Source organism: Crocuta crocuta, unplaced genomic scaffold (assembly GCF_008692635.1).
Source record: "Crocuta crocuta isolate KB4526 unplaced genomic scaffold, BGI_CrCroc_1.0 scaffold11, whole genome shotgun sequence".
NCBI classification, from domain to species: Eukaryota; Metazoa; Chordata; class Mammalia; order Carnivora; family Hyaenidae; genus Crocuta; species Crocuta crocuta.
Window position 1 is genome coordinate 3,931,627 of NW_027528624.1, and position 21,415 is coordinate 3,953,041.

General features: G+C 52.9%; 1 protein-coding gene across 1 annotated transcript in view; it reads left to right on the forward strand.

Moving 5' to 3' along the window:
* The window catches only part of SYNJ2 (synaptojanin 2), a 103,053-nt gene that overhangs the window by 44,577 nt on the left and 37,061 nt on the right, over nucleotides 1-21,415 (forward strand). The window contains exons 5-8 of the mRNA XM_077755122.1: nucleotides 3,463-3,546; nucleotides 14,074-14,135; nucleotides 18,130-18,226; nucleotides 20,558-20,730. Coding sequence (XP_077611248.1) covers nucleotides 3,463-3,546; nucleotides 14,074-14,135; nucleotides 18,130-18,226; nucleotides 20,558-20,730 — 416 coding nt within the window. The remainder of the gene's footprint in view (nucleotides 1-3,462; nucleotides 3,547-14,073; nucleotides 14,136-18,129; nucleotides 18,227-20,557; nucleotides 20,731-21,415) is intronic.

Genomic DNA, 21,415 nt, shown 5'->3' on the forward strand with positions numbered 1-21,415 from the left:
TGCCTGGCCGAGGACCCTGCCACAGAGACCCTTCAGACCCAAGCCTGTGGCCACCTGGGAGCGGAAGTCCTTCAGTGACCGCGTGAAGGTGGCTCATGAATTGCCGCACTGTGCCCTTGGCACGCGGCGGGACTAGACAGGGAGCAGGCTGGTCCTCTGAGGCGGGGTCTCCCCTGAATTAAATGCTCAGGGAGCCAGAAGAGAGGGGTGCTTTCAGCCACCCACTCTGCCTTGCTTTCTCATTGTTCCTAAGAGGAATGAACAAGCTTTCTTCTCCAAGGCAGGCTGTATGTGCGTGTGCGTGTTGGCCTGTGGGGGGTGGGGGGTGTTTTGTGTGCATGTGCATTTTGTGTGTGGTGTGTGAGTGCATGTTTGTGGGGGGATGTTTGTGTGTGTGCATTTGTGTGTGGTGTGTGAGGGCATGTTTCACGTGTGTGCATTTGTGTGTGGGGTGTGTGTGTGTGTGTGTGTGTGTGTGCAGGTGTGGACCACATCTCAGTCTCCCCGGGAAGAAGCCTGGCGTCCTTCTGGCTCTGCTGTGAGTCATACCTGGTGCGACTGCTCTGCAGCTGTGACTCACCGTGCAGAAAAACAAAACCCCAAAAGTCCCTTTGTTCTACCAAAAGGAAAAAAGGTGAAAAATATTTGGCTATTGATGATAAGGCCACTGATTAATCTGGCAAGGGTCGGACGGCTGCACGTCCTCCTAAGAACACGGCAGACTCGGCAAGCGTTGGTTTGTGAACACCTCACCTGGAGATGCAAGTTCAGCCAAGTAGAAGACAGAAGTGTGTCTGCTGGCTTGTGAGCCTCCCGCATTATTCTCTTCGCTTCAGGGTCGCTGGCTTTCTGCACCCCCCGCTCCGGGAAAGGGGCTGCTCAGAGTTGCGAAGACAAGACCAGGGCATCCCAGGCCCGGCCTCGCCACTACTTAGCCATCGTGGACTCCCTCCCACCCCTTGCCTGACCCTACCCTCCCTGTCCCCACAGCCTGAGCCCTGCCCCCCCCCCCCCCCCCCCCCCAGCCCCATGCTCTGACTCCTCCCGAGTCAGTCCTCTGCAAGGGCCTTGTCCACACTCCTAGGCAGTGTTTTCCTGGCCTGAGGAGCAATGAGCCACTGCCCTGTGCTGAGATCACATTCCCTCATTACTCATTTGCTCCTCCCTGGGACCAGATGGCAGTAACTCCATTGAGAGAGGGAAACTAAGGCCCCAAGTGGTTCACATGCCCAGGGTCACCCTGCAGGGCACATGGGAGCTGGCAGGTGGAAGGTGCTGTCCCAGGGCCCACGTGCTGACCCGCATTCACACTCCACCCTCCTTTCCTCCCTGCCCCGGGATCCAGATGCCCTCTGTGAGGTGAGGCATCAACTCTGCCATGAGTATTAAAACCTGTGTTCTTTAGCTCAGAGAGGAAAGCACCGCAAATCCACTGCTGGTGTGTGATGATCAGGTTGTCCTGTCACCTTGGGAACAAAGACAGTGGCCCTGATGATGAACGGGACCCAGAACTAGAAAATCTTCATGTGGGAGGGAGCAGTGGAGAAATTCAGAGGCATCTTTCCTTCCTGTCCCAGGAGTGGGGTCTAGGGTGTGGGGGCTCTCGGCGGGTGTTTTCTGAAGCTGGCTCTGCCCCTGCGGAGTTCAAGCTCAAGGGGAGCAAGGGCTAATGCTGGAAGTAGCTCCGTTAGCACGTGTTCAAGTGAAGGGTCATAGTTCCAGAGCTAAAATCCTGTCCTGGCCCTGCTGCGGGCTGTCTTTATAGAGAAACGTTGGCTAAATTGGTTTCTTTCTCAGCATTCTGGATCTGTATGTTCTTTTTTAAAGATTTTTTTAAATGTTTATTATTTCTTTCTTTGAGAGAGAGAGAGAACGCACGCGAACAGGTGAGGGGCAGCGAGAGAGGAAGACAGAGAATCCCAAGGCAGGTTCTGAGCAGTCCGTGCAGAGCCTTACATGGGGCTTGAACTCACGAACTGTGAGATCATGATCTGAGCCAAAATCAAGAGTTGGACACTCAACCAACTGAGCCACCCAGATGCCCCTGGACCCATATGCTCTTCTTTTTTAAATTTAAAAAAAATTTTTTTTTTAATGTTCGTGTATTTTTGAAGAGGAGGGAGGGAGGCAGAAAAAAGGAAGACCCAGTATCTGAAGCAGGCCCTAGGCTCTGAGCTCTCAGCACAGAGTCTGATGCGGGGCTCAAACTCATGATCTGTGAGATCATGACTTGAGCCAAAGTCAGATGCTTAACTGACTGAGCCTCTCAGGTGCCCCTGGACCCAGATGCTCTTAATCTAAGGGTAGCCAGGGATGCCTCCAGTAGTTTAAGCATTCTGCTACTTTCTTCTTTTTCTTTTCCTTTTTTTATTTTTCAGTAGAATAGTAAGGGGCAGCGTATTTGCTGGTAGTATCTGAAAGCAGAGAAGTCCTTAACCCCGTGCTTTTTTCCTTTGGAAATTAGGGGATAGGAGATCAGCTCAACTCTGTAGCTACCAGGCTCCAGTAATTCCTGCTGTCTGGGGACCTGCAAGTCTGCTGCTCAGGTCCTCCGCCGCAGAATTACTAATGCATGTGTGATCTGAGCGTGATCTAGATGCATGGAAAGCTACCCTGTAAGGGAGCAGCCTGGTAAGAAACGCAAAGGATCAGCAGCGTTGGCCTGTCTGGCCCTGCCAGGCCAGGGTAGAATTACTCAGATAAAGGGCAGCACATCTGATAACTGCCACAGCATCCCTCGTGATGCTCGGGGCTGCACTTCTTGTCCCTCTAAAACTCCTGACTCAGGGGGGAGCGAGAGGGGGCCGCTGCAGGCACATGAGGAGTTGATACACTCTGTAGTAGCTGGGGTGGGGGGAGGGGAGGGTGTCTGTTCTTTAGTGTGTAAGTATCCTCTGCTTCCGTGCGGGCGCCCTGACCCTGGTAGCGTGGGGAAGCTGGACTGTGTATATGTGGCATGGGGCCAGGAGCACCTACAAGTTCAAGTCTGCCTTGTCAAGTGCAGGACTGACGAGGGTAGTCGCCTAGGTATTTTGGCTGTAACCATCCTCTTCCGGTTGCTGTCTGCTACTTGGCTAGTTGAAAGCGAAGTGCTAAATTCCAGAGCGCTTTTGCCTCTGTTCCTGACACGGGGTGGGGGGAGGCCTTGCTGGGTGTTCCAGGGAACTGGGAAAGGCCGTGTTTATTGCCCGTCAGCTGCAGCCCTCCCCAGGAGGCCCCGTGCCCGCTCCAGGCTCCCCTGAGGCCGGTGGACCGCCAGCATGCCCTTGAGCAAACAGGGCCGGCCTGTGGGTCAGGGAACAGCAAGGCCACTCGGGCCAGAGAAGCAGAGGGCGCAGAAGTCCACTGTCTGCCCTTCGTTCTAGGCGGTGTCGGGTCTCAGGCGGCCGGATCCAGTTACCCGGCCCAGGACATTCAGTTTCATTGAGGAATACTTTCCCTTTCTGTTTCCTTGTGGTACAGACGATTTACATGGATGATGGAGTGTCGTCTTTTGTCCAGATCAGAGGCTCCGTTCCGCTGTTTTGGGAGCAGCCAGGGCTCCAGGTAGGTAACGAAAACAGTAAGTCCACCTTAAAAAAAAACTAAGTATTATTGTTCACCTGCCCTTCTCTTCCGAACAGCTACGTTTTGTTGCTTTTCTCTGTGACAGAGGTTTTGAGGCTTGTTCTGCAACCCAGTGGGATTGAGCTGAGCTGCCAAAGTGTGAACACCTGTGTGCGTGTGTGCACGCATGTGTGTCATGTTTATATACAGCGTCGTATATGTTGTATCTAATTTTCTGAACCTAAGCTTGCTGTTTGATGCAGGTGACGTGGGAAGGAAGGTCTTTGCTGATAAGTGAGCCACGTAATGTAATTGAGTAGAATTACTTTGTCAGCCCCCAAGTTTTGAGAGCTTGGCCAAAGATGTGTTTTGACAGCTGTGACCGTCCGACAGGGCTTTGAAAGGTTTCGGGCCCCAGTGGCCATACAGCAGGTCTGCTGTTTGGAGGTGCTTGTTGTGGGGCCACGTGAGAATTGCACGGAACATTCCCATGATTTCTAAAAATACATCTAACAGTCTAAAACAGGGCTCTGGGCAGTGCCAGGGGTATTTGGCGTTCTGTCTCCCGGGAAGAGCTCAGGCTGTGGTGCCACGTCCCAAGAACACGTGTGTCGTCAGTGGAGCTCTGCACTGCCTCGTCCAGGGAGCTCCTTCCAGGAGGGTCATGGGCCAGGTGGACCTGAGGCCACTCGCCATCAACCCCAGATCTTCCTCCCTGGCCCGAGCGATCGTCCGTGTGCTCAGAAGACCTCTCTGGCCAGGCATGGCTTCGGCTCCTCTTACCAAGGGCTCTGTGTGATGGCGGTTGGGTCGTCTGTGGTGCCTGAAAAGGCTCAGGGCCCCCAGCCAGGGGCTTGGGGTGTTTGACACAGCTGGGTCTTTCCCTGAACCTTGACCTGAGCCCATGTCCGCATGGCTGTCATTGTGCAGTGAGGTGGACGGATGAGTGTCTCGTGTGGGGTCTGACCTCTGGGCCGGGGCAGGCTTTTTTAGCATTCAGCCTTTCCGTCAGAAAGGAGCACCCAAGACTGTGGGGATGGCTGGTGGCATTGGGTGGTGGCAGAGAGGAGCACATGAGGGTGATTGTAACATGGAAACTAGCTCATCCCAAAAGAGTTAGGGTTTTTTTTAATGGCTTTATTCTGATACAATTTGCTTGCCATAAACTTCACTCGTTTGAAGTGTACAACTCAATGGTTTTTAGTGCATTTACAGTCATATAACTATCATCATGGTGTGGTTTTAGAGGACTCATTACCACTGAAAGCCCTGTTCCCACTGGCAGTCACCCTGACCCCCACCTCTTTCCCAGCTCTCTCCAAAGCCTATGCAACTGCTAGTCCACTTTCAGTCCCTATAGATTTGCCTGTTCCAGACCATTCCAAAAGGATTTTTGAAACTTGATTTTCTTTAGATTCGCAGTTTTCCTTCTGCAACTTCTGGAGCTCTGTATTTAGCAAACGTCAAATGGGTAGGGGATACAAAGGAAGCAGGAGACCATGTTAGGTTTCATGTGAAGATTTTAAGAAATCCAGAAAATGGGGATGGTCATGATAGTCTTGGGATTTGGGAAGGAGCCTTTGAAATCCATCCCCTTCCTCCCGTCCTGGGGGCCTTCTTCCAGGATCTGTGAGAGGCTGAGCTCCAACACGGACTGGGAGAGCAGCACTGGGGATGGCCGCGATTGCCGGCGAGTTCCTCCTTGCCTCGCATGGCGTGTGTCCATCTGCAGGGCGTGCAGGGGATGCCCCGACTGACTCTGCTGCCCCCTGACCTTCGAGGAGGAGTCCCTTGTGTCTTGTCCAAGGCCTTCCGGCTCGTCGGCGTCTTCCGGCTCGTTTCTAGGACGCTCCATGTTCTGCTCTTCCTCTTCCCAAAGCAAAGCAACGCTGGTGTGTCATCCTGTAACTTTGGTCCCCGCCTTGACCCACTGGAGGCCCCAGATGCAGCCTGACCCTCCCGTGGAGCAGCTGCCCCTCCACCCGACACGGACAGTGTCGGCTCGCTTTTCAGCAGCGATGCCCCTTCTAACTTGTGCTTCTCCAGAGCCTCCATGGTTTCTACGGAAGAAGTTTCAAAAGGCTTTGGTGTCCAGTAATCTCATCAAGGATTTCCTAACCTTTGGGTCTGACACCCATGCTTATCTTCTAAACCTCATCCACCACCGAAGAGAGATTAGGTCACCTTCACTGGGGACCAGCGGAGAGGCAGCTCTGCGATGGTCTGCAGCCCCCCTCCCTGAGCTATCAGTAGCTCAGCCTGAGGATTGATTCTGGTTGCTTTTCTCCATTTGGAACCCGTCCCCCTTCTTAGGTGACTTGAAAGATGCAAAAGTTTGTGGGTGAAGAGCTTGTGTTTGAAGTTGGGGGGTGGCACCCTCATAGGGCTCTCTCCAGGAACCGATGAGCTCTGCCGGGTTTAGGGCATGGGGGTGGGAGGGAGGGTGGGTAGAGAGGCCAGAGAGGCCTCAGGGTGATGAGTCATCTGCAAGCTTTCATGGCCACGGTGCCTGCCTTCTAAACCCCTGGATCCTGATGTCATTTTCAGCAGCCATGTACCCTTAACAGTGTCATCTTTACCATGTAAATAGGTTTGAGGACTGAAATTTTACTCTTGAAGCTAATTGCTCTCCTGGTATGGTTAGATAGAGAGTATATTTTTTTAACTGAAAAAAATTTTTTTTAATGTTTATTTTTTGAGAGAGAGAGAGACAGATGTGAACAGGGGAGGGGCAGAGAGAGAGGGAGGCACAGAGTTTGAAGCAGGCTCCGGGCTCTGAGTTATCAGCACAGAGCCCGATATGGAGCTCGAACTCATAAACTGTGAGATCCTGACCTGAGCCAAAGTCAGACACTTAACCAACTGAGTCACCCAGGCACCCCTGAGAGTATGTTTTTAATATACACTTAGTCTGTTGAAGATTTTGCCCCCCCATGTCACTTTAAGAATTGTTTTTTAAGTTTATTTATTTATTTTGAGAGAGAAAGTGAGCAGAGGAGGGGCAGAGAGAGAATCCCAATCAGGCTCTGCACAGTCAGCACAGAGCCCGATGCGGGGCTCGAATTCACGACCCGAGAGATCATGACCTCAGCCAAAATCCAGAGTCAGACATTTAACAGAATGAGCCACCAGGGCGTGTCCCCCGCCCTCACCCCACGTCACTTTAGAATCTTCCTCCCCTGTTACATGCGCATGCACAAATGTCTTGCAAAAGTGAAGTCAAGTCTCTGTTTTGAAGCTTCATATGACCTCACCAGTTGGAAGAGGATGCAAAGTAGATTTGTCCCCTCTGCCCTTCCCACCTTGCCTGCATTCGCTTCCTGCCTGTTAAACCCTGTTTCCTGGAAACATGGCCCTGGATGGGCTCATTTGTGTGGTGGTACTTCCTTTTTTCTTATTTGGTCCCCAAAAGGACGTGAGATGGCTTATAGCACAACAGTTTCAAAAATAATGAAGAGGTTGGGGTGAGGGAAAGATACTTGTAATGAAAATGAACTGAACCCAGGATAGAGCTGCGCGCACCGCAGGCCCTAGGTTTCATGTGGTTGCACGTGGTTCTCATCAGCAACCGTCACCGAAAGAAACAAGATAGCAAGGTAGCTTCTCCTGCGATTCCGAGCATAAACTTTGCAGTTATGGGGCCCGGTTGCAGCTCGACTTCTGGCTCCCCTTCTGAGGGACCATATACTTTCAACACGTTTCTATCTCAGGAAAACGCTCTTAAAACAAAACAAAACCCTGAGAAATTCTTATTTCTGTTAAGCCTTAGTTTACTCGTCTGTAAGTGGGGTTAACAATCGACCTCAAGGGGTTCTGGAGAGGATTAGCTCTCATAGCACGTAGTAGACTTCGGTGCCGTGTCCAGAACCTGGAGAGCATGTCGGCAGTAGCTGTTGGTATTATTAACATAAATTGTAACATCAGGGAGGAGGGAACACATGTTGCATTGGGAGAGCATGGCCCTGCACCCAGAGAGTGTGGTGTGACAGCTTCCCCCGTCTCCGTGAGGCCTGTGAGGTGGAGACAGTGTGCACGTATCTCTCTATGAAGACATGAGCCATCATCCCGCTCAGAGCAAGCCACTAATTCATTCCACAGCTACTCACGAGCATCTGCGGGTATGTGGGGGCACTTTCCATCATAGCCCTGCCCCTGGGAGGAGGGGACAGGTCATGACCGTGTTGTGTGAGTAGAGCTCATGGGGGAGGAAGGCCAAGCGCCCTGGGGCAGCTCCCCGCCTCCAGGGTGAGGGGGTGGGTGTCTGAGCTGAGTTGGGAGGGATCAGACAAGGAGGGCAGCCTTGCAGAGGGGTGCGCCCATGTGGGTGCTGCAGCCCCAGGGGTCACAGTGTGTCCAGGGCGCTCCGTGGCTTGCTGCCTACAGCCCAAGGCAGGGGGGCCACGACCAGAGTTCAAACTGGAAAGACGGGCCCTGTATGTAACGCTAAGGAGATTATGTTTTACTCCAGGAGGTGCCAAAGGAGGGGTGCTCCGACTAGGCTGCACTTTAGGATCACCAGCAGCTGATAAAACACCTGACACCCAGGCTGCGTACTCTCCCAATTAAATCGCAGCGCCTGGGGATGGGAGCCAAGCTGCGGTACTTTTTGAAGACCCTTAGAGGACTCCAGTGTGTGGGAATGTTGGGATGCGCTCAGTGGTTGGCTGGTAAAGCAGGCGTTTTAGTGCCAGGAGAGGGAAGCTTGGATTTGTAGCCTTAGCCTGTCTCTCTGATGTGACTCCTGTCTTGGCCAATTGCAAGCTAGCAGCTTGACGTCACTGCGCTTGATGCTGGGGAGTGTCGCACATGCGGTCGGCGGGCGAGCTGGAGGGAGCTAGCTGCAGTGCGCACCGAACCCCGCGCGGGCAGGTTCCGGGGGTGGGGGGCAGGTCACCCACAGGTGCGCGAGGCTTCAGTGTGGGGTGGGGGCAGGAAGACTGCAGGTAAAGACCCCAGGCAGGACCATTGCAGCGATCCAGAGGGGAGGAGACTTTACCACGGGAGGCTGGTGGCGCGCAGGGACAGGTGCCGAGATCTCCTTTGTGGCTACAGGCCTTTCTCGGGTGCCGTGTGGACTCTGCTTTGACTCTCACAGCCACGCATTCTTGAGACCCGCTGCCCCCCTGCCCACTCGCCCCGGCTGCGTCTGTGGTTTCTAGGATAAACCCATGGTGTCAAAGAGCAGCCAGGGCTCATTGGCCAAGTGTGCACTTACCTCGGAGGCTCGGAAGATGGTGAGGGGAGAGAGGGGATCCTGAAGGCGGCGGTGGCCGTCAGTCCTGTGTGTGTGTGTGTGTGTGTGTGTGTGTGTGTGTGTGTGTGTGTGTGTGTGTACATGTGCGCGCATTTTATTATTTGAGTGTAGTTGACCTACAGGTCAATGTTAGTTTCGGGAATACCACCTAGTGATTCCCCATCTCTACATTCTGCTTCACCGACCACAGGTGTAGCTACTGTCTGTCCCCATACAAGCTATCACGGTACCATTGACCGTCTTCCCTACGCTGTGCCTTTTAGTCCCATGCCTTACTCAGTCCACGGCTGGAAGCTGGCCCACCCTTCCCCCCATTTTGCCCATCCCCTCCCTCCCAAGGCTCCTCCTCAAGGCTTCTGACACACAGTGTCCTCAGGACTGGGTGACAGCATAGCAGTGCAGGTCACTGTCAGCGGGACAGATGTGGCGGCCACACGTGAGGCCTGAGGCCAAAGGGATGCTGGTGGAAGGGTGGCCTCCTGAGAGACTGGCCAAGGCTTCAGCCTGGGGCCCTCTCCGCCTGAGGAGGCTGTGATGCTTGAGGAAGCAGAGCACCCGTGGCCTTGGCCACGGCTACTTGTTTCCTTGTTGGCTCACAGGCCTGTGCAACCCTGAGCAAGAAGGAATCAGGGAGGATGAGAGGAAGCCAGAGCCTCTTAACCTGGAGCGCACCTGCCTGCACGCGGCGTCCTTGCCCCCCACAGCTCCGACTCCTCCCCCCTTCCCCCCATAGATTTTCATTCAGTCTGAGAGTTTGCATTTCTTTTTTTTTTTTTTTTTTAATTTATTTCTAGGAGAGAGAGAGAGAAAGACAGCGTGAGCAGGGGAGGGTCAGAGAGAGAGGGAGTCACAGACTGAAACAGGCTCCAGGCTCTGAGCTGGCAGTCAGCACAGAGCCCGATGCGGGGCTCGAACCCACGAACACGAACCGCAAGATCATGACCTAAGCGAAAGTCGGACGCTCAACCGACTAAGCTACCCAGGCGCCCCTTCTTTTTTGTTTTTTAATGTTTATTTATTTTGAGACAGAGGGGCAGACGGGAGGGGCAAAGAGAGAGAGAGAGAGGATCCCAAGAGGGCTCCTCATAGAGCCTGACACAGGGTTCGAACTCATGAACTGTGAGATCATGAACAGAGCTGAAATCAAGAGTAGGGTGTTTAACCCACTGAGCCATCCAGGCGCCCCCGAGAATTTGCATTTCTAACGAGCTTCCCTGAGGGTGCTGATGCTGCTGGCCCAGGGACCACCCTTTGAGAAGCACTAGAGTCGGGGACCCATTCTGCCCATTTACTGCCCTGGTCCTTCATTGTGGGTGGTGCCCTTGACTTCTGAGTGTTCTCAGGGACGTTTGTCGCCAGCAGTGACACTGAGCTGACCGCTGTAGGGGACGGAAATATCCTGCCTGGCCCCATCCACAGGGATGGTTATCAAAGTCTGAAGTGACCGGGCCAAGCCGTGGCCCAGAAGGGACGTGCTGTGGCCCAGGCAAGCTGTGCCCTCTCCACTCTGGGAGACCCCAGATTGCTTTCTGTCTGGTCCTCACCTTCCCCGAGGCCCACCGATGTGCTCGAGAACCTGTCGCCTCCCACCCTGTGGCTCTGCTTGTCCTCAGTCGCTATGTAAGAGCATGGTGCCCATCAAATTAATTTGCACTTGTTACACAGACTTGGTAATAACCTTGAAGTGTGTTCCTGGCCTTTCTGGACCAGCAGCATTCTAGGCCGGGAATTCAGGGCTTCCCATCTCTTTCTCATCTTTCCACGCTACTCAGTGTCGCGTTGACTCCAGGTGGCGGGGTGAGCTCACTAACTCCATTCTGGGCTGAGTAACTGTTGTAATGGAGGAACTTAGAGCCCAGAGGTTGGACACTCTTGGGTCCAGTCATCTGTGGCTGAAATTCCTACCTGTGTAGAAGAAACTTTGGATTTTGATTCAGGGAGAGGGAGACGTGTCCAGTAACAGAATTTGTCGTGACTAAAAACCAGGCTTCTAAGCCCTGAACCATTGTTTTTTCTATTCTCCCCTCACCGTGTTCCTCTGGGAAGGACTCTAAAAACAGCCGCAGCTTATCCAGGAAGATTTTTTTGCCCTGATGGACGGGCTGACTCCCAACGGGCAGCCCCTTCTCTTGGGTTTCAGTCCTCAGGGGTCTCCCAGATGGTGGCCGAGAGGAACTTAGCCCTGCTTTCCACAGGCACCTGCCTTGTAAGTTTAGAAGCAAGACAGGAGCTGACTAACCTTAGGGTATGGGATAGAGCAGTCTTCTCAGAATTGGGACTATGGAAGTTTCTGGAATTATCAAGTCTCCTCAGCCAGGGATTGATGCCCTTGGGAAAAGGAGCAAAGAATAAACACAGCAGCAAAATGAAAGCAGTTGTTTTAGCCTTTTCTAAGAACTCCCAAGATTACTTAGGACCAAAAGCGATTTGGGACTTTATTTGTAGAATCATTTAGACGGACACACTTAATCTCAGTAGTTTCTAAACCTGTTGCTGAGAAGCTAGTCGTCTAGAGTGGCTCTTTCTTCAGGTGTGAGGAGGAACTGATGTATTACCTGTGACGGTAAGACTTGTAAGTAACACTCCACCCACTTTCAACTATGTCTGATGGTGTAGACAGTCCAGTGACACTATGTTCAGAATGGTCACCAGCAAGCAGAGCCCAACAATGCCCTTCGAGAAACCTTGTGTCTTAAAATGTTGTCAGACTTGGGGCGCCTGGGTGGCTCAGTTGGTTGAGCGTGCAACTTCTACTCAGGTCATGATCTCACACTTCAGGGGTTCGAGCCCCACGTTGGGCTCTGTGCTGACAGCTCAGAGCCTGGAGCCTGCTTCAGATTCTGTGTCTCCCTCTTTCTCTGCTTCTCCCCTGCTTATGCTCTGCCTGTCTCTTTCTCTATCTCAAAAATAAATAAACATTTAAAAAAACTTTTTTAAAAAATGATGCCAGACCTATAGGAAGAGGAGAGAGAGCCCCCATGTCCTATCCCCACATTCTCTCTGCGTTAGCCTTTTGCCCCCCACACATGCTGTCCATTATTTTCTGAATCACTGGAGAGTAGTTTGTACACATCATGTCTCCTTACTTTGTACATCAGGACATTTTTCCTAAGAGCAAATATGTTCTGTTGCATCACCGCAGGAGAGGTGCACACTCAGCACGTGTGACGGTGACACAGTAATGTAACATCCAGTCCACACTCCAGATTTATTGGTTGTCTCTGTAGTGTCTGTCAGGGCACCTTGACCCCTTCGGTCCGGGATCCAGGCCAGGACCCTGGCCTGCGTGTAGCTGTCCCAGCTCTAGTCTCCTCTGATCTGGGTCAGTATCTTTCCCCTCCTGTCTCCTGTGACATTGACATTTTTGGAGAACACATGCCTTCTTTTTCTTTAAGTTGAAAGTGCCTCAAGTGGTGGGGTTCCGGGTGTTTCATTGAGATCAGGTTTAGGGTGTGGATCCCTGACACCACATCCTTGTCAGAGTGTCCCATGTGGAAGCCCACGGTGTCCACATGCCCCCTCATTAGTGATGTTAATTTTGGTCACTCAGGCACGGTGCTACTCTGTTTCTTCACTTAACGTGTCTTCCTTTTCCACTGACAAGCATCCAGGAGAGATTCTGAGACCGTGCAAGCACCCTCTTCCTCATCAGCCTCTCCCTTAACATTTATGATCAGCAGGTGCCTTTTGCTGAACCATCCTTTACTATGGTGGCTGTAAAATGGTGATTTCCCCGCCCCCCCCCACTCTCTCCACATTTATCCGTTGGTGTTCACCTATAAGGAAAAGCCCTCCCTTCTCCCCCACCCACCTGCCCACCTCTCTGTCCACTCATTCACCCAGCCAGCCAGCCGGCTCTCATCTGTATAGATTCATGGATTCCTGTTTTATTATCAGATTATAATCCGTTACTGTCCTTTCTAGTTCAGTGATCAAATTGTCCCAGATTTGTCCAGAGAGAGCCTTCCAATCTGCCTCCAGTAAAAACATGTAGTTGGTTTTATTCATTTTGAGAGAGAGAGAGAGAATGAGCATGAGTGGAGGAGGGGCAGAGAAAGAGAGAGAGAATCCGAAGCAGGCTCCATCCACACTGCTAGCACAGAGCCCAACACCCATCTGGAACCCATGAACCATGAGATCATGACCTGACCCGAAACCGAGAGTCAGATGCTCAACCAGCTGGCCCCCCCAAGCGCCCCATAACAATATGTAGGTTTAAATTTGTTTTTTAAACTTTTTATTTTAAATAGGTAATTCTAAATAATAAGGCAAATTAAGTTTGCAGGTAGCCATAACTCAGGTTTTGGGGAGGGAGGTCAGGGTCCCCGGAGTTGCAGAAGAGGCTGAGAAGTGGTTTCTTGCTCCCTGATTGGCTTAGCCTCACCTCTGCTCTGCAGGTCTGACGTGGGCCTCATGGGCTGACCCTGAAGTTTCTCTTCTGCCTTTGGAAGAACTCCAGCTAGGGGAGTTCTAGTGTTAATTTTTTGAGGACCCTCCACACTGTTTTCCAGAGCAATAGCACTGCTGGGAACTTACCCAAGGGACACAGGAGTGCTGATGCACAGGGGCACATGTACCCCAATGTTCATAGCAGCTCTCTCACCAATAGCCAAATCATGGAAAGAGTCTAAGTGTCCATCAACTTAGGAATGGCTCAAGAAGATGTGGTTTATCTATACAACGGAATACTACATGGCAATGAGAAACAATGACATCTGGCCATGTGTAGCAACGTGGATGGACCTTGAGGGTGTTATGCTGAGCGAAATAAGTCAGGCAGAGAAGGACACATACCATATGTTTTCACGTATAGGAGGATTAGGAGGAACTTAATGGAGGACTGTGGGGGAGAAGAAGGGGGGAAGTGGTGGGGGAGAGGGAGGGAAGCAAACCATGAGAGACTCCTGAATGCTGAGAACAAACTGAGAGCAGATGGGGGGGGGGGGAGAGGATGGGGGGAGATGGGCATGGAGGAGGGCACTTGTGGGGATGAGCACTGGGTTAATATGGAAACCAACTTGACAATAAACTATTAAAAAAGAACTCCAGCCGGCGCGGTCCATGCTGCATTAGGACCAGGCTGCAGCATGTACAGCCGGGCTTGGGCTTTGAGACCTGAGTTCGGGGCCGGCCTTCCTGATCTGTGAATAGGTCACGGAGGGGGCGAGAGGCTGCCACGTGCAGCCTGGCTGGCCGGGAGGGGCCGTGGGAGGACCATCATTCCCTGGGTTTGTGGAAGAGGAGGAACCGCTAGTATTATTTCTCTGTTTTAGGTTGGCTCTCATCATCTGAGACTCAACAGAGGCCTGGAAGCCAACGCCCCTGCTTTCGACAGGTAGGGTTGTCTGGGACCATCCTCGGGAGTCTTGCCTCCCATCAGACAGCGGCCCGAGGGACAGCGTGCAGGGAGAGGGGGCTGCCCCAAACCCCGGCCTGCATCTGCCTTTCACTTTGGTTCTTTGTACAAGAAGGGAGTTTTCAAAATGCGATATTTAGTGGCTCTCAGGTTTCCCTGAAAGTTCATTAATACTGAGGTTACACTCGGCAGTTATTTTATCTTACCAGTTCCTTCTTAATGAAGCTTTATTCCTTTGTCCTAGTTAACAAGGGATAATCTATAGGATATTTGTAGCTGCTTGGTTTTCTTTTAAAAGTGATATATTTCAAGACTTAAACAAACGGTAGTATAGAAAGGTATAAAGTGAGAAGTTAAAAAGTAATCTTCCAATTCCCACTACTAAAGATTTAGTATTAGTTTTTCACATAGCATTCTAGAAAAACACTGGGCAGATGAGATTTCATTTTCTTCTTCTTTTTTTTTAATGTTTATTTTTGAGAGAGAGAGAAAGCACAAGCAGGGGAGGGGCAGAGAGAGGGAGACAGAGTGCCAACCTCGAACTCACAAACCACAAGATCACGACCTGAGCTGAAATCAAGAGTCAGATGCTTAACCAGCTGAGCCATCCAGGCACCTCTAGAGTTCGTTTTCTGAACCACAAGCTGGACCCTTACACATTCACTGTCACACAACTTGCTTAAGAATAGCCGTCGCTAACCTAAACGGTAACTTGTATTTGACGTAGTCCATCACTTCTTAAAATATTGGTGATTTTGATCTAAATACTAATTTAAAAAATTAGTGAATGTCATAAAAATGCCAGCAGTGATTTTTTAAGACGTTTCAGTCGTTCTGCCTGAATCTCGATCTGGACCTTCAGTCCGTGTGCACCCTTGCTGCTTTCCACAGATGGGTAACAGCAGCTCGGCCATGACCCCCGGTGCACACGTTAACAACCAGTGACCTTTCCCTCTGAGGACACGTGAAGTCTGCTGATGCAGATGCTGTTGCCTGCGTTCAGACCACTCTTAACGTGTCCTGTGCACTGTGTGCGTGGAGACCCTGGTCTGCATTCCATCTCCTCAGGAAACAGAAAACATAGTGGAAAATGTCCTTGCCCCCGAGCTGACCATAAGTAAGTAGAAAGGAAGACACCTGCTCGCTGGGCTTGTTTCAAAAGCCTTGTGTTTATGGGCTTTTAAAAACTATGTATATATTTTAGAACATTTACACCCACTTCAACATTGTTAATTCTTGCTAGCGTGTGGTGTGTGCACCCAGGGGGATAAGCACCCTTTTTTCTCAAGGAGCCCCTTCAAGACTGTAAGCCCTATGGGGCGCCTGGGTGGCTCAGTCAGTTGTGTTAGACTTCGGCTCAGGTTGTGATCTCATGGTTCTTGAGTTCGAGCCCCACGTTAGGTTCTGTGCTGACAGCTTGGAGCCTGGAGCCTGCTTCGGATTCTGTGTCTCCCTCTCTCTCTGCCCCTCCCCTGCTCACGCTCTGTCTCTCTCTGTCTCTGTCAAAAATAAACATTTAAAAAAAAAAAAAAAGGACTGTAGGCCCTTTGAACACTGAAAATGTGGCTCACTGCGCTTTGTTCCTAAAGCTTTCTGGCCGGAGGCAGCCGAGACCACGTGCACTCACGGGGCAGGAGCTGCCTGGCCTCTCACTGGGTGCTGCCACGATGCACTCATTTCAGTCACGCGTGGGAGTGCAGGCACCCGATTCTCTAGCAGATCCACCGTGGTGGGTGCTGGGGGTCCCCCTGAGGAGCTGAGCTGGGGGTCCCTGGAGGTGCCCCCTGACACATCTGGGAGCTCTTAAGAGTTTCTCTGTTCTTCGATGTGCTTGGTCCAGAGTAAGTCCCTTACGCGCCCACCTGCCCCCACACAAACCCCGTTCCCTGGGTGGTTTCAGCCCCCAGAACACCTGTGGCCAGTGCCGTGCATCCGGTAGGTTCTTCACGGTTGCCTCTTGCCCACCTGCCGTCTGTGGGAGGGAAGGGGCCCCTCTGGCTGTGCGGGCCTGAGGAGGGTCTTGTCTGCTGGTAGAGTTTGGATGGAAGCATTAGCCCCTTCACGGGGGCGGTGCCTGGGTCTCCCCGGTGGGGACGCTGGACCCCTGCTCCTTCCTCCCCCTCTGTGCTCCGAGCTGCCCACATCTGCAGTCGCAGGGTGGACACCAGGCTGTGTTTCCCTGCTGGCCCCTCACCTCTGCCCTCAATGTGAGAAAGATGCTGTCAAACAGAACCCAACATGACTTCTAATTTCCCAACCCCCAACCCCAAGTTTTCCACAGAGCTCGCGCAACAGTGAGATGGGCATGCAGGGGTAGGGCCCTGGGTGTGCAGAGCAGGGAGGCCAGGCTGAGTCTCTTACTGGCCTCACTGTGGGCTCCCACCCCCCCACCCCCAGCCCTGAGGTGAGTCTTAGCTTATCACCGATCAGCGTATTACCACCTTCAACATGAAAAGGAAGGAAAGAAAACCCAACTCCTGTGTACCAGGCGCTGTGCTTGTCACTTTTCTTTGTCCTTTTAGTGCTTAAAACATTTTTTTTGTGATGGAGGCTTAGCTTTCTGGTACAGAGGACTCGCTCAGAGGGGACGAGTGATTTAATCGGTGGTGCTTGGGCTGCGGACACGAGTGATGACCGACCCTATTGCTCTTCCAGCTCTGGGTTTGGAGTCCTTTGTGAGGCAGGTGCNACGGTGCCCACTCGGTGGCTGGCAGAGCTGGGCAGCTCAGATTTGCCCCCAGCGCGGAGCCTCCTCCCCTTTGGCTCCGTATGGCTGACCTCTGGCCAGGACGCGGCTTCCCCAGGCCCGCGGACCCAGGGGAGCCCGGAGGGGCTGAGCTACGCGCCTTCCGTTTCTTCTGGGACCTTCACCGGGGCTGCTCCTGGGGACAGAGCACGGGCTTGTGCAGCAGCCCTGACTGCACCGATCCAATGAGCTGCACCTCTTCCTGGGACAGGGGATGGGGGGCCGCAGGGAGGGCAGTCTGCCAGGGGCATCACTAGAGAATTCCTCCACGTGGAGCCAGGAGCTCATCCTCAGCTAGTCAGCAGACGACCTGAATTCACAGTGCCCCGTTCAGGATCCATACTCACCTATACTCTGCTATCCCTCAAAGTTGGCAAGGGAGAATTTTCTTTTCCTTTATTGGGCTAAACTTGGCTCTTTCGTGCTAATTAACTTAAAATGGGTTTATAAAAGAAACCTGTCACCCTAGAAATTTGGAAAATTCAAGAATGTATAAAGAAAAAAAGAATTTTAAGTCACGTAAAATTCCACCGCTTTTACCAGTGTGTGGTGTGCCATCTTCTAGCCTTTTTTCCATATTTAGGCGTAAAAATGGCATGAAGAAAATACAGTTTACATCTGCTTGTTGCATTGTCTTCCCCGTGTTTTTTAAATTATACTTAAGCATTCCTACCATGATTAAGATTATAGAGTTAACTTTTCAAAAGCTAGTAATAAAAGATAAATATTCATCTCTCCTGAATATTTCAACATTTGTATTTTTAAAAGTCCCTGATCTATGAATATTTTCCTAAAGCTTAAAATTTTACTGTGCCTTCTTGTTTGGGTTAAACGTAATGACATATAGCACTTAGTTAAACATTAGACACTGAGGTTAATAGCCCCCCCACCAGCTTTTCTAGATTAGAGAAGGAAGGTACCAAGTGACATCAGAGATTCATTTCACAGCTGCGCATGTTGCCTGTATGAAGCTCTCTCAGCTGTTCTAGATCTAATGATGGAACTTTACAGAAAGTCCGGCATCTCCTTTGTCTCGTGTTCTGCTTGTTGAGAAGTCTGATCTGCTGTGAGTTCTTCTCGGCCTGAGCCTTTCATGCACATAGAGAACAGCTCAGCCTGGACCACTGGTGCCACACAGGCCCCTCCTGTCCCCTCTCCCCTCGAGGGCAGAGCTGTCGGTTTGTGTCCTGGTGACGCAGCTCATGGTGCCGCCCTGCTCCATTGCAGGCACATGGTGCTTCTGAAGGAGCAGTATGGGAAGCAAGTGGTCGTGAACCTGCTGGGGAGCAGAGGCGGAGAGGAGGTGCTCAACCGAGCCTTCAAGGTAAACACCCCGGGGGTGTGGGGTGAGGGAGATGAGGGGCCCCCGCCCAGAGGCAAGGCTCCTCACTGTGTCTGGGGAGTTTTCTCCCACCAGCTCCGCATCCTTCGGCGATTTGGGCTCCTGATGTATGAAATTTAACGTTTGTGAACTGATGGTTAGAGAATTTGCTCAAAGTCAAAACACAGCCTCTCCCTCCTCCAGCTGCATTTCCCCCAGACTCGCGCTGGGGCTCGGAGGGTTCTGCGTAGCTGAGCCAGCCCTTTGCTTGGCTTTCTTGGACACACATACACCTGCGCTCACACACATAACACCCGCGCTCGTTTGGGCTTCGCCCGCAATCCCCGACTGCTCAGGGCGCCTGAGCTCCCCCTTCCGTGCTTGCTGCTGGCCAGCGCCCCCTGGCGAGCTCACCCAGATGCCTTCGGAGCTCGGGGTGTAATGCTGTGCAGAGCTCCTGCTCACTTTAAAGTGGAGAATCATACATGATTTCCTGCTGCTAACTTCAGCCTTCAAATCTTCCATCCCTGTCTGGGCCGCACCTGAAAGCAGCTTCCTTTGCCTGGCTCCCCACGGGCTCCCTGAGGCTGTCTGGGCACTTTTGGGACTGGTGGGGGGGGAGGGGCCTACGCAGGGAAGGAAACAGGGGCCTCCTTGTTCCCAGAGTCTAATACGTGAAAAGTTCCAGAATGAGCTCCACGCCCCTGTCCCAGGGCCCATGTCCCCCATTTAACAGAGAGAAGCCCTCTGGTTGTTCCAAGGTCAAGGAAGCTGCATGCAGGGAGAGTGAAATCGGACCTCTCCTCCTGGGAAACCTCACGGGAGGCGGTGTTTGCTGCCTTCCTGACCCCTGACCTCTGGCCCTTAGTTGCTGAACCCAGTGGGTGCTTGGAAAAGCCATATGCTCAGAGCAGACTTTCTGATGGCCAGTTCCACTTGGCCAGACCTGCTTTTCCTGTTTGGTGTGTTGCCGTTGGCAACACGCTCCCTGAGTAGCCTCCCCCCCACCCCCCACCATCCTGGCAGCAACGGTGACAGCTTACTTTAAGGGATCAGTAGAAAACCCAAGGATCTCTTTTCTCTTTATGTAATGAGCTGTGGGGAGAGGACATCCTTAGCAGTCCCCAGCAGCTGGAGGCACTGTCCCCTCCCCTGCTGACGGGCTCCTCTGTCACTAGTGGGGCGGGAGGCAGCCATGGTCCAGTGGCCCGGGAGGAGGTGGATGCCACCTGGAGGTGACCGGCACCGGCTGGTGTCACATAGAGCTGTGGCTCCCGAGGCCCCGAGGCCCTTGCACTGGCTGCCAGCTTGTAACCTGCCGTCCTCAGGCCACAGCGGGACAAGGTGCTCGCCCCAAGATGTAAAGTCGCTAGAGGTACGCTAGTCAGCTCCGCGGACTTCTTTTCCGCAGTGAGACGTTCCCGATGCCCAGAGCCAGGCGCTGATCGGCCTCTGGCTCACAGTGGGTGGGCACTTTGAGTTGGAGGGACCGCAAGCCTCGAAGTCCGTCTAGTCTTTCAGGGTCATTAGACTCTCTGGACACGTCTGACCTGAAGCGACGCAGGAGGGCCCGGGGTGGGACAGGCCAGGGACCAGGAGCTCTGACGAGGCCCCCCGTTCATCTTCCACCAGCGGGCTCTTGAGAGAGCTAGGGAGTTGCGGGGAAGGTTCCCCGTGTGGAAGGGAGGCCTCTGTCGGGAGCGCGGAGCTGCCGGAGCCCACCTGCTGTGGGTCTCTGGCCCCGCGTCCCCTCCGGGCCGTGTGCCAGCCTGGGCCCGCTGGCCCTGACCGCCCGTCACCCCCACCCTGCAGTTTCGCTGGGCTGTGTCCTGGCACCTCCCCTCACAGGGACCCAGAGGCCCTTGATGGGAGAATCGGACACCTCTGGGCCCACCCACCTGAGGCTTGCGCTTGTCAGGATGGGACTGGTTACCATGGCAACAGGGAGCTGGATTATGAGCTCCACAGCCTGCTGGGCCAGCCCTTCCCTGACGGCCCGGGGGCTTGGGTGCCCGCAGAGCAGACTGGTCCTTCCATCATCAGCGGGAGGGTGATGTCCGTACGGGGCTGTGAGCTGCCCCGGGAAGCCCGACCGCCTCTGGCTGCGCTTTGCCCGGGGTGGGCCTTCTGCCCCTCTGCAGGCAAGATGCTGTCTGCCCTATGGTCCTCCGGGTCTTTGCTCTTCCCTCGGGGTCTGGGCCAGTAGACGGCTTGGGCCGCCATATGCCTTAAGGCTGACCCGCGTGCCCGAGTGAGTGCCTTGGGCGGCCCCACGGGCTCCACGCTGCGCCCCTCCCCTCTTTGCGCTGACACCCTCCCCCTTTCCTCTTTCAGAAGTTGCTCTGGGCTTCTTGCCACGCCGGCGACACGCCTATGATAAACTTTGACTTCCATCAACTTGCCAAAGGCGGGAAGCTAGAGAAGTTGGAGAACCTGCTGAGGCCCCAGCTGAAGCTCCACTGGGATGACTTTGATGTGTTCACCAAGGGCGAGAATGTAAGTCCACGGTGAGTCTCCACCTGCGTCTTCATGCTCCTGCCTGGTGACTAGTGGGGGGCGGGGGGGGGCTCCGGGGCTGGGCGCCCCCCTTGCCACTCTGCTGCCCTTGCAGTTTCCTGGAGCACAGACTCAGGGATGTGTGGGGTCCTAGGTTCCAGCCTCCTCCTTCCCACCATCAGAACATGCTCTTGAAGTTTGTGAGATGGTAAAGCACGGTTTTCTGGCAAAATAAATTATTCATAAAAGGACTAGGTTAAAACGTGGGGTTATGGTGACCATAGAACTTACTGTCCAGGGGCGCCTGGGTGGTTCAGTCGGTTGAGCATCCCATTCTTGATTTCAGCTCAGCTCATGATCTCCTGGTTTGTGAGTTTGAGTCCCATATTGGGCTCTATGCTGATAGCACAGAGACTGCTTGGGATTCTCTCGTTCCCCCTCTCTCTACCCCTCTCGAATAAACATTAAAAAGAAAAAGAACTTATCATCCAAACTGATGAAAGCCCATGTGAGTGAGAGGGACAGCTGGTGTGCGCCCCATTGGCTGAGGACACTGGGGTGTGGGCTGAGCAGGAAAAGGAAGCCTGCTTTCCTCAAGTCACAATGCAGTCCGTCCCCGTTATTCAAAGACCTTGTATTTGCAGATTTGTCCGCGCACTAAAATTTTAAACATTTTTTAAAACATTTATTCATTTT